At 44.4% G+C, this 16110-nt stretch overlaps 1 protein-coding gene across 2 annotated transcripts in view; it reads right to left on the reverse strand.

The window, feature by feature from the left end:
- Positions 1 to 14740: 14740 nt before the first annotated feature.
- TRAPPC9 (trafficking protein particle complex subunit 9) overlaps positions 14741 to 16110 on the reverse strand; it is a 522236-nt gene continuing 520866 nt past the window's right edge. For both annotated transcript variants that reach the window (XM_068525830.1, XM_068525829.1), the window contains one exon: positions 14741 to 15501. In XM_068525830.1, coding sequence (XP_068381931.1) covers positions 15334 to 15501 — 168 coding nt within the window. In that variant the 3' untranslated portion in view covers positions 14741 to 15333. The remainder of the gene's footprint in view (positions 15502 to 16110) is intronic.

Consider the following 16110-nt stretch of genomic DNA (forward strand, 5'->3'; position numbering starts at 1 on the left):
GGCAATCAAATTTATTGCATGGCCACTGATTAGATTCTAGTTTGAACAAATCAGATTTTTAAAAGCCGTTTTAGGGACAATTAGGGAAATTTGATATGGATGGAGTTTTAGAAGATTATAGAACATCACTGTTATTTTCTCAGGTGCAGTAATGGTATCATGGTTAAGTAGGGAAGCATCCTTCTTTAGTAAAGAGATAAACTGAAGTATCTAGGGGTGGAATGCCATGAAGCCTATAATTTAATTCTAAATACCTCAGTAAAAAACAAACATAGCAAAATGTACACAGTTATTGAATCTTGATGATGGATGTATAGTATACGTTATCTCTCTGCTTTTATGTATATTTGAAATTCAAAAACAACAAAGTAATAACACCAGAACTGAATAATGCAACCAATAACTGTGACTGTATATATAATATAGTTATATATATATATAGATATAGATATATATATATATTTTTTCAAATAGTGAATCCCTTTTTATGTGCCCAAATGTCACAGAGGAAAATCAGTATATATATAATAGGCTGACAAGAAAACATTACCAAATTCAAGAACCCAAGAATGAAGTTTTCACAGGCCTCATGCTCCAGCCATATTCAATACAAGTAGTAATTAATAATAAAATGGGAGCCAAACACTTTACTTGCAAATTTAAAACATTCATGCATAACTCTTGGATCGAAGAGAAAAATCAAGGGAGAAATTATATATCATCTGGAAAACAAAGAAAAAGAAAATGCTTCATGTTAAAACATATGGAGTAAAGTTAACAGCTTAGAAACACACAGCCTAAATGCCTTCATTCGAAGGGGCAAAGGCTAAACATAACATCATTTTTAGTACTTGTCTCAAGCAATTAGGAAAAGAAACAACAAAAGAAACAAGAAAAGGGGAATTCATAAAGAACTGAAATTGATGAAATAGAAAAAAAATTTAAATAGTGGGAAGAATATGTAAATGCAAAAGCTTATTCTTTGAAATTGCTCATAAAATAGAAAAAACCCTCGTGAGTCCAATTATGGAGAATGAAGAGAGAGAGTAAAATTAGACAAGATTAGGAGTAAGAAGGCAGACATACCAATATAACTACAGATACAGGAGAGATAAAAATAATTATGAGAGAATATTACATGCAACTCTGTGATAAGAAATTGAAAACCTCAGGGAAATGGATGATTTCCTAGTAAATTACCAAAATCAGTCCAAGAAAAAATGGAAAATTTTAATAGACCAATTACCATAGAAGAGATTAGAAGGTGACTGGAGATCTATCAGTGAAAAGACAGCAGAATCAGACAGGCTCACAGCTGAGTTTTATCTAATTTCTAAAGAATGAATCATTTTGATACTGTTTAAGCTATTTGAGGCCATAGAAAAGGATAGGAGAGAAATACCCTTATTCATTCTATGCATCTAGAATATCTTTAATACAAATAATACAAAATAAGGGGAACTATAGACCGATGGCACACATATAGGTGAACATTTCTAAATAAAATACTAGCAAATAGAATCTAGCGACTAATCAAGAGAACAATATATTACCCTTCAGGTTCATTGTGAGAAAGCAGTGTGTGGTTTAGGACCCTTAGCCTTGGGGACATTTTGTAGGCATATTTTCACCCCTCTTCTCTGAGCGTCTCTTGGCATGACAAAGTAAGGACATATTAGGCAACGATCAGGGGGCTCTAATGAACCAGACTGGACAAAACGAAGACATCGACATCCAAGGGAGCCTTAGTATCTGTTAGCAAATGCCAAGATTTTATATGGAGATTTTGTGGGGTTTATTTCCAAAACAGCCTCTAGTTGTTTCAGCATCTTTTAAATGTTCCAAAGAACCAATTTTTTTTTTTTCTATATGAAATCCACTGAGGGAAAGGGAATTTTCTTGGTTTTAAATGCACACCAGAGCACAAGATCTAATATTACTGAATTCTCGCAGCAACTCTGTGGGGAGTTGATATGATTGACACTGAGGCTTGGAGAGGTGAAGAGACTTCCGAGAGCACTCAGATGATGCAGGCAGAGTCAGATCTCAACCCTGCTGAGACTGACTGCAAAGCCCAAGCTTTCAATGGCATATGTGAACACCACATGTGGAAGTCCCCTGGCGACTTCTTGGTTTAGGGAGGAGTTGCAGTTCATTTAGCCAAAGCCAGGAGAGATGGAATGAAGACTAGATTAGGTATCAGGAGACCTGGGTTCTATTTCATCCTCTGCCCTTCTGCAACATTCTGAATCCCTACATAGCTGGTCTCAGAAGGGCCAGCCGTGGGTTGCTGTCCGTGGTGCTGAAGGTGCTCTTGTCCGAGGGCTCCCACTTCACCTATTTTCAGAGGAGCTGGTCTGGGCGGCTGCCAGGAACACACTGTGATTAATCAGCAGGTTTTAAATGGCAAACTAAAGGTGGAAGGAAAGAATTTCTTTATTGGTTTGCTGAATCTGTGCCAAAGGAGCTTTCTTTCTTTCTTTTTTTTTTTTTTTTTACCGAAAGCCATGTCTTTGACAATTCTCATCACCTGGGCCTGAATTGAACATCTCAATTTTTGGAGAGAGGAATAGAACTAAGTTTTCACTGCCCAGGTGAATAAATGGAATATTACCTGATTCCCAGAGCCCCGTTTCCCCTCTCAGGTCCCATGAGGGATCTGAGGGAATCCAGAGGGAATCTATGCTAAATTTTGTGTCAGTTACTCACTTGTCTCTATTGTTTTTTTTTTTTTGTAACAACTTGGTATGTATCCTTAACAAATACACTGATTTGCTTTTTGGACTTCATGTAATTAGAATCATATTGCATGTGCTTTTCTGTTGTCTGCTTTCTTCCATCAACGTTATGTTTTGGAAGTGGATCCACATTGTTGCATATTCATCATTGTATACTATTCTGCTATATGAATATGCTAAAACGGATCTGTACATTCCATTCTTACTATGGAATGTGAACTTATGTCCTTTTTTTCCCACTATGAACAATTCTGCTATAAACATTCTGGCACACAGCTCATGTTACACAAGCCACTGTACATTCATTACGTTATGTACATGGTAGTAGAATCGTTGGGTCCTAGGTTATGACCAGTTCAACCTCACTAGGTGTGGTAGAAACTTCTGGTGCTCATTCTCCCCTCGTCCCTAAAAGAGACATGCCTTGTTTGCAGTCAGGTGAGGCCATTTCCAGGTTGAATAATCTCATTATGGTGTAAGACCCTCTTCATATTTCTCCCAGTTTGTGACTTGTCTTTCCATCTTCTTTATGGTCTTTTGATGAATGGAAGTTCTTAGTTTTAATATAGTGAAACTTATCATTTTTATGGCTTGTGCTTTTTGTGTCTTATTTAGGATATCTATCCCTACCCCAAGATCGTAAGATATCTTTAATGTCTTCTAAATGTTTTATACTTTGCCTTTCACATTTAGGTCTTAACCTAGAATAATTTTTATGTATGGTGTGTAGCAGGGCCCAGTATCTCTCTTTCCCTATGGCTACTCACTTACTTTCTGAGCACTATTTAAGGAAAAGTCCATCCTCTTCCCACTGGCATGTGACAGCAATATTTCATACATCGTCGGTCTCTATATGCATAGGTCTGTTTCTGGGCTTTCCATTGACCCATTCTTCTATTCCACAGTGTGTACTTGTTCAGCATTATAATACATTTTGACTTATTCTTCAAGAGTATGTTGGCTATTATTGGGCCTTTGCATTTATATATGAATTTTAGAATCACCTTGCCAATCTTCACCACCCCACAAAAAAATTAAGATTTTTACTGGTGTTGCATTGAACCTATATGATCAATTTAGTGAGAAGTTACACCTTTAGGAAAGAGAGTCTTCCAACCATTTACTTAGATCTCCTTTAATGTCTTCCAATAAATTTTTATAACTTCCTCCATAATGGTCTTACACATTAAAGATTTATTCCTGGATTCTGTGTTTGTTTCCTATTGTTTCTGTAACAAGTTACTACAAACTTGGTGGCTTAAACAACACAAACTGATTATCTTACAGTTCTTGAAGTCAGAGTCCAAAATGAGTCTTGCTGAGCAAAAGTCAAGATGTGGGCAGGGCTTTGTTCTTGTGGAGGCTCTAGGGGGACAATCTGTTTCCTTGCCTTTTCCAGCTCCTAGAGGTTGAGGCACCTCTTGGCTCACGGCCCCTTCCTCCATCTTCAAAGCCAGCAACATCGGGCTAAATTCTTCTCATGCTGTCATCTCTCTGGTTCTCTTTTGTTTCTCTCTTTCCCTTTTAAGAAACCTTCTGAATATATTGGACCCACACGGATAATCCAGGATAATCTCCCTATTTTAAAGTCAGGTGATTAGCAACTTCAATTTTATCTGTACCCATAATTACTCTTTGCCATGAACCCATCATTTTCACAAGTTCTGGGAATTAGGACGTGGACATGTGTGGAATGTCATTATTCTGCCTACCACAGATTCTTTATATTTTTTGTAGTTCTATAAATAGTAATGTTTATGATTTTATTTTCTAGCTGGTTTTTGTTGTGGTACCAAAATGCTGTGGATTTTCTATATTGATTTTGTATCCAACAACAGTGCTTAAGCACTTACTAATTCTGATAAACCTGAAGATTCTTTAGGATTTTTTAGTGTAATTGATGATATAATGTGCAAATAATGACAGTTTTGCTTCTTCCTTTCCAGCCCTTATGCCTTTTATTTGCTCTTGTATCTAAGTTTCTGTGCTGGCATGGACCAATTATACAATGTTGAATAAAAGTGGAGATAATGAGCATCCTTGTTTTGTTCCTGATCTTAAAGAGAGTGCTTACATTTCAACATTAAGAATGATGTTTTCTTTACCACAATGTTCATTGCAGCTCTATTTACAATAGCCAGGACATGGAAGTAACCTAAGTGTCCATCGACAGATGAATGGATAAAGAAGACGTGGCACATATATACAATGGAATATTACTCAGCCATAAAAAGGAACGAAATTGAGTTATTTGTAGTGAGGTGGATGGACCTAGAGTCTGTCATACAGAGTGAAGTAAGTCAGAAAGAGAAAAACAAATACTGTATGCTAACACATATATATGGAATTAAAAAAAAAAAAAGGTCATGAAGAACTTAGGGGCAAGATGGGAATAAAGATGCAGACCTACTACAGAATGGATTGAGGACACGGGGAGGGGGAAGGGTAAGCTGGGACAAAGTGAAAGAGTGGCATGGACATATCTACACTACCAAATGTAAAATAGCTAGCTAGTGGGAAGCAGCCGCATAACACAGGGAGATCAGCTTGGTGCTTTGTGACCACCTAGAGGGGTGGGATAGGGAGGGTGGGAGGCAGGGAGATGCAAGAGGGAAGAGATAAGGGAATATATGTATATTCCCATCAGTGTATAGCTGATTCACTTTGTTATAAAACAGAAACTAACACAGTGTAGTTATACACTACACTAAATCAGTGTGTAGCTGATTCACTCTGTTATAAAACAGAAACTAACACACCATTGTAAAGCAATTATACTCCAATAAAGATGTTTAAAAAAATAAAAAATAAAACAAGTACCCTAAAAAAAAAAAGAATTATGTTTTCTGTATGTATACTTTTAATAGATATCCTTTTATGAGGTTAAAGAAACTCTTCTAGACCTAGATTACTAAGAGGTTTTTGCAGGGTTTTGGGGTTTTTTTGAAAGTCATAAAAGGATGTTAACTCTTATCAAAGACTTTTCCCACATCTATAAGAATGATATGATTTTTCTTCTTTAATTTGTTAGAGTGGTGGATTCATTACTATCTTTTCCAATGTAAAATCAACCTTGTATTCTCTGAATAAATACAGCTTGATCATAGTATTCTTTTTTTTTCTTTTTGCTGTGAAAAATAATTTTTATTTTATTTTTTTTAACATCTTTATTGGAGTATAATTGCTTTACAATGTCGTGTTAGTTTCTGCTGTATAACAAAGTGAATCAGTTATATGTATACATATATCCCCATATCCCCTCCCTCTTGCATCTCCCTCCCACCCTCCCTATCCCACCCCTCTAGGTAGTCACAAAGCACTGAGCTGATCTCCCCGTGCTATGCAGCTGCTTCCCACTAGCTGTCTATTTTACATTTGGTAGTGTATATAGGTTGATGCTACTCTTTTACTTTGTCCCAGCTTCCCCTTCCCCCTCCCCGTGTCCTCAAGTCCATTCTCTACGTCTGCGTCTTTATTCCTGTCCTGTCCCTAGTCTCATCACAACCATTTTTTTTTTAAGATCCCATATATATGTGTCAGCATACAGTATTTGTTTTTCTCTTTCTGACTTACTTCACTCTGTATGACAGACTCTAGGTCCATCCACCTCACTACAAATAACTCAATTTCATTTCTTTTTATGGCTGAGCAATATTCCATTGTATATATGTGCCACATCTTCTTTATCCATTCATCTGTCGATGGACACTTAGGTTGCTTCCATGTCCTGGCTATTGTAAACAGTGCTGCAATGAACACTGTGGTACATGTCTCTTTTGGAATCATGGTTTTCTCAGGATATATGCGCAGTAGTGGGATTGCTGGGTCATATGGTAGTTCTATTTTTAGTTTTTTAAGGAACCTCCATACTGTTCTCCATAGCGGCTGTACCAATTTACATTCCCACCAACAGGGCAAGAGGGTTCCTTTTTCACCACACCCTCTCCAGCATCTATTGTTTGTAGATTTTTTGATGATGGCCATTCTGACAGGTGTGAGGTGATACCTTGTGGTTTTTGACTTTTTTTTTTTTTAACATCTTTACTGGAGTATAATTGCTTTACAGTTTTGTGTTAGTTTCTGCTGTATAACAAAGTGAATCGGCTATATGCATACATATATCCCCATATCCCCTCCCTCTTGCGTCTCCCTCTCACCTTCCTTATCCCGCCCCTCTAGGCGGTCGCAAAGCACCGAGCTGATCTCCCTGATGAATGGATAAAGAAGATGTGGCACATATATACAATGGAATATTACTCAGCCTCATTGTGGTTTTGATTTGCATTTCTCTAACGATTAGTGATGCTGATCATCCTTTCAAAACGAAGCAACTGACTAAAGGATTAATCTCCAAAATATACAAGCAGCTCATGCAGCTCAATATCAAAAAAACAAACAACCCAATCCAAAAATGGGTGGAAGACCTAAATAGACATTTCTCCAAAGAAGATATACAGATTGCCAACAAACACTTGATGATGGTATTCTTTTACACATATCACTGAATCTGTTTGCTAACAGTTAGATTCAAATTTTTTGCATCTACGTTGATGCAAAATTTTAGGATTTAGCCTAAAATTTTCTTTTCTTATGCTGTGTTTGTTAGAGTTTGATATCAAGGTTATACCAGCCTCATAAAATATACCTGAGTGTTTCACCTCTTTTCCCATGTTCAGGAATATTTTGTGTAGCATTAGAATTTTTTGTTCCTCGAATTAGAATTCACTGGTAAAAAACCATCTGGGCCTGGAGTTTTCTTTTTGAAAAGATTTTTAAGAATTTTAACTACAGATTTGATTTCTTTACTGGTTTTAGGGTTATTCATCCTATTTATTACCAGACATTTTAATTGTTATTATACTTATTAGAAAATTTATATTTCATTTACATTTTCAAGTATATTGTTATGAATTTCTTCATAATTTCCTCTTATAATAGTCTCCTATTATTGTCTGCAGTATCTGATGTCCCCTCTTCACTTGTAGTGTGGCTATTTGTGCCTTTTCTTTTTTCTTTATTAATCTACTCAGAGGTTTCTCAATTTTATTAGCCTTTTCAAGAAACAACCTTTGGCTTTTTGTTATTGTGTGTCTCTTTCTTATTTTATTAATTTATGATCTTATGTTTACTATAGGCTTCTATTTTCTTTGATTTCTTATGCCATCTTTTTTAGCTCCTGGATATGGTGCTTTGTTCATTAACTTTCACACTTTCTTCTTTTGAATGTAAGCATTTAAGTTTATAAAACCTTCTTCTAAATACTGATTTATGTGCATCACACAAGTTCTGATATACTTTTATTAATTGTTCAATTTCAGTATTTCCTACTTTCCATGGTTACTTCCTCTCTCACCTCTGAGTTATCTAGAAGTGTTTACTAGATTTCAAACACATGAGAATTTTATAATCATCTTTTTCTGATTTCTAAGTTAAGTATATTGGGTTCAGATAATGTATCTGTATGATAACAGTCCTTCAACTACTTACTGGGCCATAAAGCAAATCTTTAACATATGCCCTTGATAAAAATGTCTTTCTAAGCTGCTGAGTGTTCTATGTAAATCCATTAAATCAAATTTAATGATGGCATTTTACAAATCTTTTATGTCTTTAACAATTTTTATCTTCTTGATCTTTTAGTTACTGTGAGAGGTTTGTCTATTTCTCCTTTTAGTTCTACCAAGTTTTTCTTTATGTATTGAAGGCAGTATTATTGGCTGCATACATATTTGGAGTTATTATAGGCCTCCTGATGTTATTACTTTTATCATGATGTTATTGTTTTTATTTCTTAAAGTAACTTATTTTTTGCTTTAGACTTACTTTTTAATTAGGATTTTTCTGGTACATTTTTTCCAACATTTCATTTCAACCTACTATATCTTTAGGTTGTAGTGTCTCTTGTAAATATCATAAACATGATTTTGTGGGTTTTGTCTAGTCTTTTATCTGGGATATTTAGTTTAATTTACTCTAAGTATGGATATGCTTTATTTCTACAACTTATTTTATAACCACTTCTAGGTGTTACTTAATTGCTCTGTGCCTCATTTTTTTCACCTGTAATATGGGGATAATACCATTATGGTTGTCATTTTGTTCTATTTGTTCTGTCATTTCCATTAATTTCTTTGGTCATTTTCTTTTCTGTCTTTCCTACTTTTTGATTAAATAATTAATTTTCCTTATTCCATTTTTTTGGAGCATCTAGTTTAGAAGTTGTTCATGTTATTTCTCATTTTCTTTGTGCTTATCCCAGAAATGGAAACTTCCATAAACAAAGCACCAAAGCTTAAGTCTAAATTACTCAATATCTTTACCCTCCTCCTGAACCTTTAAAATTGAAATTAAAGCATTTTAGAATACTTTAATTCCAATCATCCCCTTACCAACACTTGTGTTGTTTTGCTATATGTTAATTCTGTTTTAAGTTAATAATTATTACTATACAGTAAATGTTTGTTTAGATTTATCCACATGTGTACCACTCAATCTGTTGTTCCTTCTTCCTTGCATCTCTGACTTTCTATCTGGCATCAATTTCTTTCTGCCTGAGATTCATTCTTCAGAACTCCCTTTAATGAGGTTTTGGTGGTGGAACCCCTATTTTTGTTTATATGAAAATATAATCATTTTATCTATTGAAAAATATTTGCATCACTCAGCACATTCTCCGATACTATACCACTGACTTCTGGACTTTGTTTTTGCTGATGGAAAGTCAGCTGTCAATCAAATCGCCACTTCTTTGAAGGTAATCTGTCTTTTCTTTCCAGCTCCTTTTAAATCATCCCTTTGTATCTGGTCCTTGAAATTGTATTATGACGTGTCTATTGTGTCTTTTAAACGTTATGCTACTTGGAACTTATCAGGCTTGTTAAAATACGTGGACTTTTGTCTTTATCAGTTCTGAGAAGTTCTCAGTCATTATCCCTTCAAATACTGCCTTTTCTCTAGTCTCTTTACCCACTTCTCCAGGAACTTGATTAGATGTATGAGAGAGTGTCTCACTCTGTCCTCTGTGTTTAAGTCTCTTTCATATTTTTTGGCCTTTCTGGGCTGCATTTTTTTCCTTAACATCTTCAGCTCTATTTTTCATTCACTAGTTCTCCTCCAAGCCGGGTTTAATCTGCTCTTCAACCTATTTGTTAAGTATTTAATTTCAGCTCTGTTTTCCAATTATAGGAGTTCCATTTGATTATTTTATGATGTTCTAGGTCTCTACCCATTTTAATCTTCTTCCTCATTTCTCAAAACATATAAAGCATACTTATTTTGTAGTCTATGTCTGATAAAGCCAATGTCCGATTCCTTTTCAAGCCCGAGTTTGCTGCTTTTGTTTCTTCTGGCTCTCACACATGATGCATTGTTTCCTTGTGTATTTAATGACTTTCTTTCTTTTGAAACTCTGAATTATTCATTTTCCTTGTAGAAACCCTTGGAGCTTGGGACAAGAGTAGATTCCTCCAGAAAGGATGCATTTACTTCTGTAAAATGTCTGGTATGTGGTGGTAGGAGTGTGTATATTTAGGGTCATTTTCAAATTAATGAATGACTTGAAGTTTGGGGGCGGCTTTCAGGGAGTGTGCCTTGGGACTGCAGATTCAAGGGAAGGCCAATGTGGGTTGGAATCAAAGGGTTGAGACAGAGTAGTTTTTTTTACTTTAATTAATTAATTAATTAATTAATTAATTAATTAATGACTGTGTTGGGTCTTCGTTTCTGTGCGAGGGCTTTCTCTAGTTGTGGCAAGCGGGGGCCACTCTTCATCGCAGTGCGCGGGCCTCTCACTATCGCAGCCTCTCTTGTTGTGGAGCACAGGCTCCAGACGCTCAGGCTCAGTAATTGTGGCTCACGGGCCCAGTTGCTCCGCGGCATGTGGGACCTTCCCAGACCAGGGCTCGAACCCACGTCCCCTGCACTAGCAGGCAGACTCTCAACCACTGTGCCACCAGGGAAGCCCAGAGACAGAGTAGTTTTATTTCCACTCTCTAAGTATGGTAGGGCTCCCAAGTTACTGGGGAGTTGGTCTTCTATTAGACTTCCCACCTGACGGGTCCTAGGATTTGTCTTCCTCCTTCCTGTTTTGTGAGACTGCAAAAAACTGATGCTCCTGCTTTGGCAAAAACCCTCAAAATGAAAGTTGGCATCAGTTCACTGCTTGCCTTTTTGGATTCTGCCTACACACAGGTACTGGACTGAGTATTTCTTACTCCCCTGCCAGCTCTGTGGATGTACTCACAAATGTGTTTTTATATAATTACCATCATTTTTAGTCGTTTTCAGTGGGAGCTTAGTCTGGGCCCCTATTCCATCATGTTGACACCCTCTTTTGATCTTTACTTATTATTTGTCTTAATCCCTTAAGACATTGCTCAGAGGCCCCAGGAGCCAGGTGATCACATGCACCTCACTCTCTTCTCTGCTTACTGGGACCAGGCTGGCTCTTAAGACATCTAATGACAGTGGCTTCTGGGCTCACAGGCCTCATCCGACACCTGCATCTTTTGAAACCATCCACAGTTCCAGCTTTTGCTTGACTACAAAGAGTCACAGAGCTCACCCCTTTGTCAGACAATCCCTTTCCCACTTGAGCATTTGTGTTAGAAATACCTGCCTTGTATTATTTCATGTTACCTAATAAATTAACCTGTGCAAGGGTCTAATGGGAAACAGCGATATCCCTTGTTAAGCTTCCCAGGGGAATGGTGGAATTCCAGGCACACGCCGGGGATGTGGATGGGAGCACACAGGCGACGGGAGGGGTACGAGGAGGGAACCAGTATTCACGAGGAGTTGCCCTCATGTGTAGGAATGTTGAGGAGATCAAACCAAACTCTTAGCGCAAAAGTGCCCATGAAATAAGTATTTTTATCTCCATTTATTCGGATGAAAAGAAATGGAGTCTTAAGTGACGTGTCTGAGGTCGCAGAGTTGACAAGTGGCTGAGTTGGAGTTCAGTTCCTCAGACCCCCTCCCATGGATCCGGGCTCTGCTTGGTGAATTTCGGATGACAAGAGTGTGATGGCTGGGTGATTACGGGGTCATGGCAGGCCTGTCCTGGCCAAAGGGAACAATGTCAGGAGGCAAAACCAAGCCAGCTCAGCTAGTGAAATGAAAAGGACACAGTCTATTCCGGGCTTAGCCTCCTCTGGCCTTGCGGGGGGGGGGCGAGGAGGGTTGCAGACACAGCAGCTGTAGGACTGTCGTGCTCAGGAGCCGACAGCACGGGACCTGAAGAACCAGGACGCCGAGCTGTCACCCAGACACCTGCGCCTGGGTTCTCTGCCTCGGCCACACACCTCCACGCTGGAACGATCCAGCCGTGCCAAGGTCGACAGTAACATCCCTGCTCTACACGGTTCCCGGGCTCCCGCTGACCCTCCGAGAAAGCTCCAAATGCTCCCGGTCCACACAGGGTGTCCTTGGACCGGATGCAGCTCATCTCCTCCACCGTGGGGGGCATTCGGGACACAGGCCTCACATGGGTCACCTTTCAGGGTGCCCGGGTTAGTTCCAACACCCCCTCCCCCAAGAAGCCCTTTGAGACTTCTCTCTCGGTGCATTCAGTAACTGGCAACTGTTGTATTTGTTCTGGAAACTAAAAAACACATGGGGTTCCCATGACCCCCTCCTCGGGTTTGATAATTTGCTAGAACAGATCACAGAACTCAGGAAGACACTTTACTTACGGCTTATGTTGACCAACTGATGACAAATGACGTCATAAAGGATACAGATGAATGGCCAGATGAAGAGGTGCCCAGGGTGAGGTTGGGAGGATCCCGGGTGCAGGAACTTCTGTCCCCGTGGAGGTGGGGTGCACGACCTCCAGCTCGTGGGCGTGTTCACCAACCAGGAAGCTCTCCGCACCCCACAGCCGAGGGAATTTTACGGGGGCTTCATCTTGTAGGCGTGATCAATTAACTCGATTTCCAGTCCCCCTCCCCTCCCCTCCCCGGAGGATGAGGTGGGAGAGGGAGGCCCAAGCTTCCAGTCGTGCTGGGCCTTTCTGGTGACCGGCCCCCATCGTGAAGCCATCTAGGAGCCCACCCAGAGCCGCCTTTTTTCGAACAAAAGATGCTCCCGTCACCCAGGAAGTTCCAAGGGATGAAACAGCTCTGTCAGGAACTGAGGGCAGAGACCAAACTCCTACTGTGCTACACTCGGCCAGTCCCCGAACATGGCTGTGGACGAGCCCTCACTCCCAGCCCCCAAGATTCCTTGGAACGTCCAGCATCCCTGGGGCTCCCAAGGCTGGCATCTGACCTGTTCAGGTCCGAGAACAGCTGGCATGGCGGGAATGAACCCCTGAGGTTGGGGGACACGCGGGCCAGCTGTCGCCGCCGGTAGCAGGAGTCTGAGGCTGTGTTCTCGCTCCCCGCAAGTCCCGCCAGGATTTCAGCCCAGGGGCCCAACAATGCTTCCGCACTGGCTCGTCCCCGCCCCTGACCCCGCACTCCCCGCAGGGGACCCCCCCATCTCCCAGATGAACTTGTGCTCAGATTCGGGGTTTGCCATGGGGCACTCAAACGAAGAGCCTCCCTGGGCCAGCCTCTGCGAGGAACCAGGTGTGTGCGCCCTGGGCAGAAGGGAGGGCCGGCTAAGGGCAGGGCTCTGGGAGAAGCAAGGTCCGCGAGGGTGGAGGCTGATGGAGGGGGGAGAACGGGCCACCCCAGGCCACGTGGCAGCTTGTGCAGTTTGAATAAGCACCCCCTGCCCAACCCAGGCGGCACAGCCCCACGAGGGGCAAGACAGGGCTCTGGCCCTCACTCGACCTCCCTGTGGGCGACAAGCAGCCTGCAAAGCCACGGGTGGCAGCCTGGCCCACGAGGCCTGGACTTGGGCCCCGAGAGCCTGCGAGGGGCCGTAAGCATCGCCAGAGAGGTGGAGTGTGGGAGAAGGCGGCTCCTGCCAGGTGTCTCCTGGGGTGACCCTGCCAGGGCAGCGGGACTCTGCTCAGCCGCCTCTGGCTCTGTGCTCCGGGCACCTGGAGACCCAGTCCCCCAGGCCCCGTGATGGGGCGGTGCCCCAGGGCCCAGAGGGTTTGAGGACGGCACAGCAGGGCGAAGTCCCGGCACTGGGAGGCGTGCCAGGAACACGTGCGGCCCATGTGAGGCGGGGCCCGGGAGGTTCTTCGGTGCCCTGAGCCCAGAGCTTTCGTTGAGATGCTTTCTAATCGGGGTGTGCCAGTACGCCTGGAAGGGCACCCATCTCTGAAGTCGTGGGGATCCCACGGGCCATGCCCCCCAGGCCCACGACAGCCCACTCACTGCCCATCCTCCTCTGTCCCTGTGTCTGGGCTGGCCACGCGCCTGCTGCCTGGGGGGCCTCGTTTAAACGGGGTGACCCGGGAGCCTTGGACACCTCCGGCCTCACCCCACCCTGCTCTGTGCCTTGGAACCCTCGCCCTCTCTCTGGCCCCAGAACTCTGCTCAGGAGGTGGAGTTTGCTAGACAGGGCCTGAGGATGCCTGGGCCAGAGGTGGTCTGAACCTCCAGGGCTGGGAGTGAGGCTGCAGGGGGGCAGGGGGCTGGGCGACCCGGAGGGGAGCGAGGAGGGAGTAGGGACGAGGCAGCCCTCGCGGTGGGTGGGTAGGTGGGTCCAAGGGCGGCTGCGGAACGCCCACCTCCAATCTGCACCTCGACTTCCGGACGCGTGTGTCACCCCCCAAACATCTTCCCGAGTGTGTGTGTACCTCAGGAGAGAAAGTGAGAGGCCGAGATGGCCAGAGCCATCGCGGGGGCTGAGGACCATGGTGCGGGACTCGAGACAGTGTTCTGAGAGGGGCGGCATAGAGGCCCAAAGAGCACACGCATGGGAGGGGCCTGGGGGGGCCACAGGGAGAGACAGACACAGGCCCGACCCTGCCGGCCACCAGCCGTGTGTGCTGTGTGGGGTCGTGGGAGTCCCTACCTGCGCTGGGGGCTGACGAGCTGGGGGGGGGCGGCCCCCTGACCGCACCGGACCAGCAGAGGCAGGGATGCAGGCGGACCAGCAGAGAAGCGAGGCAGGCCCTTTATTGGAGAATCTGCCACCGACACGCAGACACACACAGGCCGTGGCCCCCCAGAGCCCAGCCTGGAACCAGCCCAGGGGCCAGAACAGCTGGCACAGGTGACCGTCTACCCACCGGGGGCAGGTGGCTTCTCTTGGAGTCAACCACGGTGCCATCTCTCCTGGCTGGGCTGCTTCGGGGCCCCTGGGAGAAGAGCCAGCCCTCGGGGGATTCCAAGGGCCGAGGGGCCGAGGGAGGCTCCCCAGACCCACCCCGGCTGTGCCCCTCCCTCACGCTCACCTCTTCTTCCTGCTGGCTGGGCTGTGAACCCCAGGTCACAGAACAGGTGCAGGGACCCAGGGCCACACTTTGGGGTTTGGTCAGCATTCACCCTAGCAGCGGCCTCTTGCAGGGGATCCCTGATGGCCAGTGTGGGAAGGGGCACAGCTGCCAAGTCTGGGGGCCCCTGCAAAGCCCAGAGAGGACGCCGCAGGTAGGAGGGGAGGTGAGGGGTGGGAGGAGTGGACAGGAGTTGCAGCAAAGGCCTGTCCCCTGCCCGGGGGCACTCTGGTCACCTCTCCCCGCGGGAGCAGCGGCTCAGGCCGGGGCCCCCAGGGCGCGCACGTGCACGCTGGGCAGGCGGAACCAGGAGGGGGGCAGCCCCTTGCTGGAGCTGTCCTCGTGGAAGCGGATGCGGAGGAAGAAGTCGCCCGTGCAGAGGAACAGAAGGGCCCCGAGGCAGGCTGACTGGCCCGACGGCCGCACCTGACGGGAGGAGGAGGGGCATCAGCCGGGAGCAGCGCGGACCCCCAGAGCCTCCAGGAGACCCCTGAACCTACCTAGATACGGGGGCGGGCGGGCCCCCAGGACTTGCTCCCGTGGCCCTCCAGGGCTTCCCTGCTGTGCTGCCCCAGGCGAGTCACTGCACCTCTCTGGGCCTCAGCTCCTATCCTAGGATGGCGCTAATCACACTTCCCTCCCTGGGCCGTCTGGGGGTCGGGGAGCGTGGGGAGCGTCTGGGGCAAAGGCGCCATCTCAACAGGTAAGTGGAGAATGAGTACTGTGACTTGTGACCCCATCAGCCCCTCGGGCCTGCGTGCCGTGACCGCGAGCAGGGAGGAGCCGGCCACGTGGGCCAGGGCAACGGTGCCAGTGGCACAGAGATCTGACGCTGCCCTGCCGCTCCCCCGACACACTCGTCTCAGCTCCTTAACAACCCTCAGGGGCCGGTGTCCCCATCCTAGCTCTGCTCCCAGGACTCAGGGACAGAGACGTGAACTCGTCTGAGGTCTCAGGGCGAGTCAGGGGGATGAGGGTCAACGCAGAGAGGCCGCCACGTCTACCAACCCCTAAGTCTGCCACTGGGGGAGGGGG

This window comes from Eschrichtius robustus, chromosome 17 (assembly GCF_028021215.1).
Source record: "Eschrichtius robustus isolate mEscRob2 chromosome 17, mEscRob2.pri, whole genome shotgun sequence".
NCBI lineage: Eukaryota > Metazoa > Chordata > Mammalia > Artiodactyla > Eschrichtiidae > Eschrichtius > Eschrichtius robustus.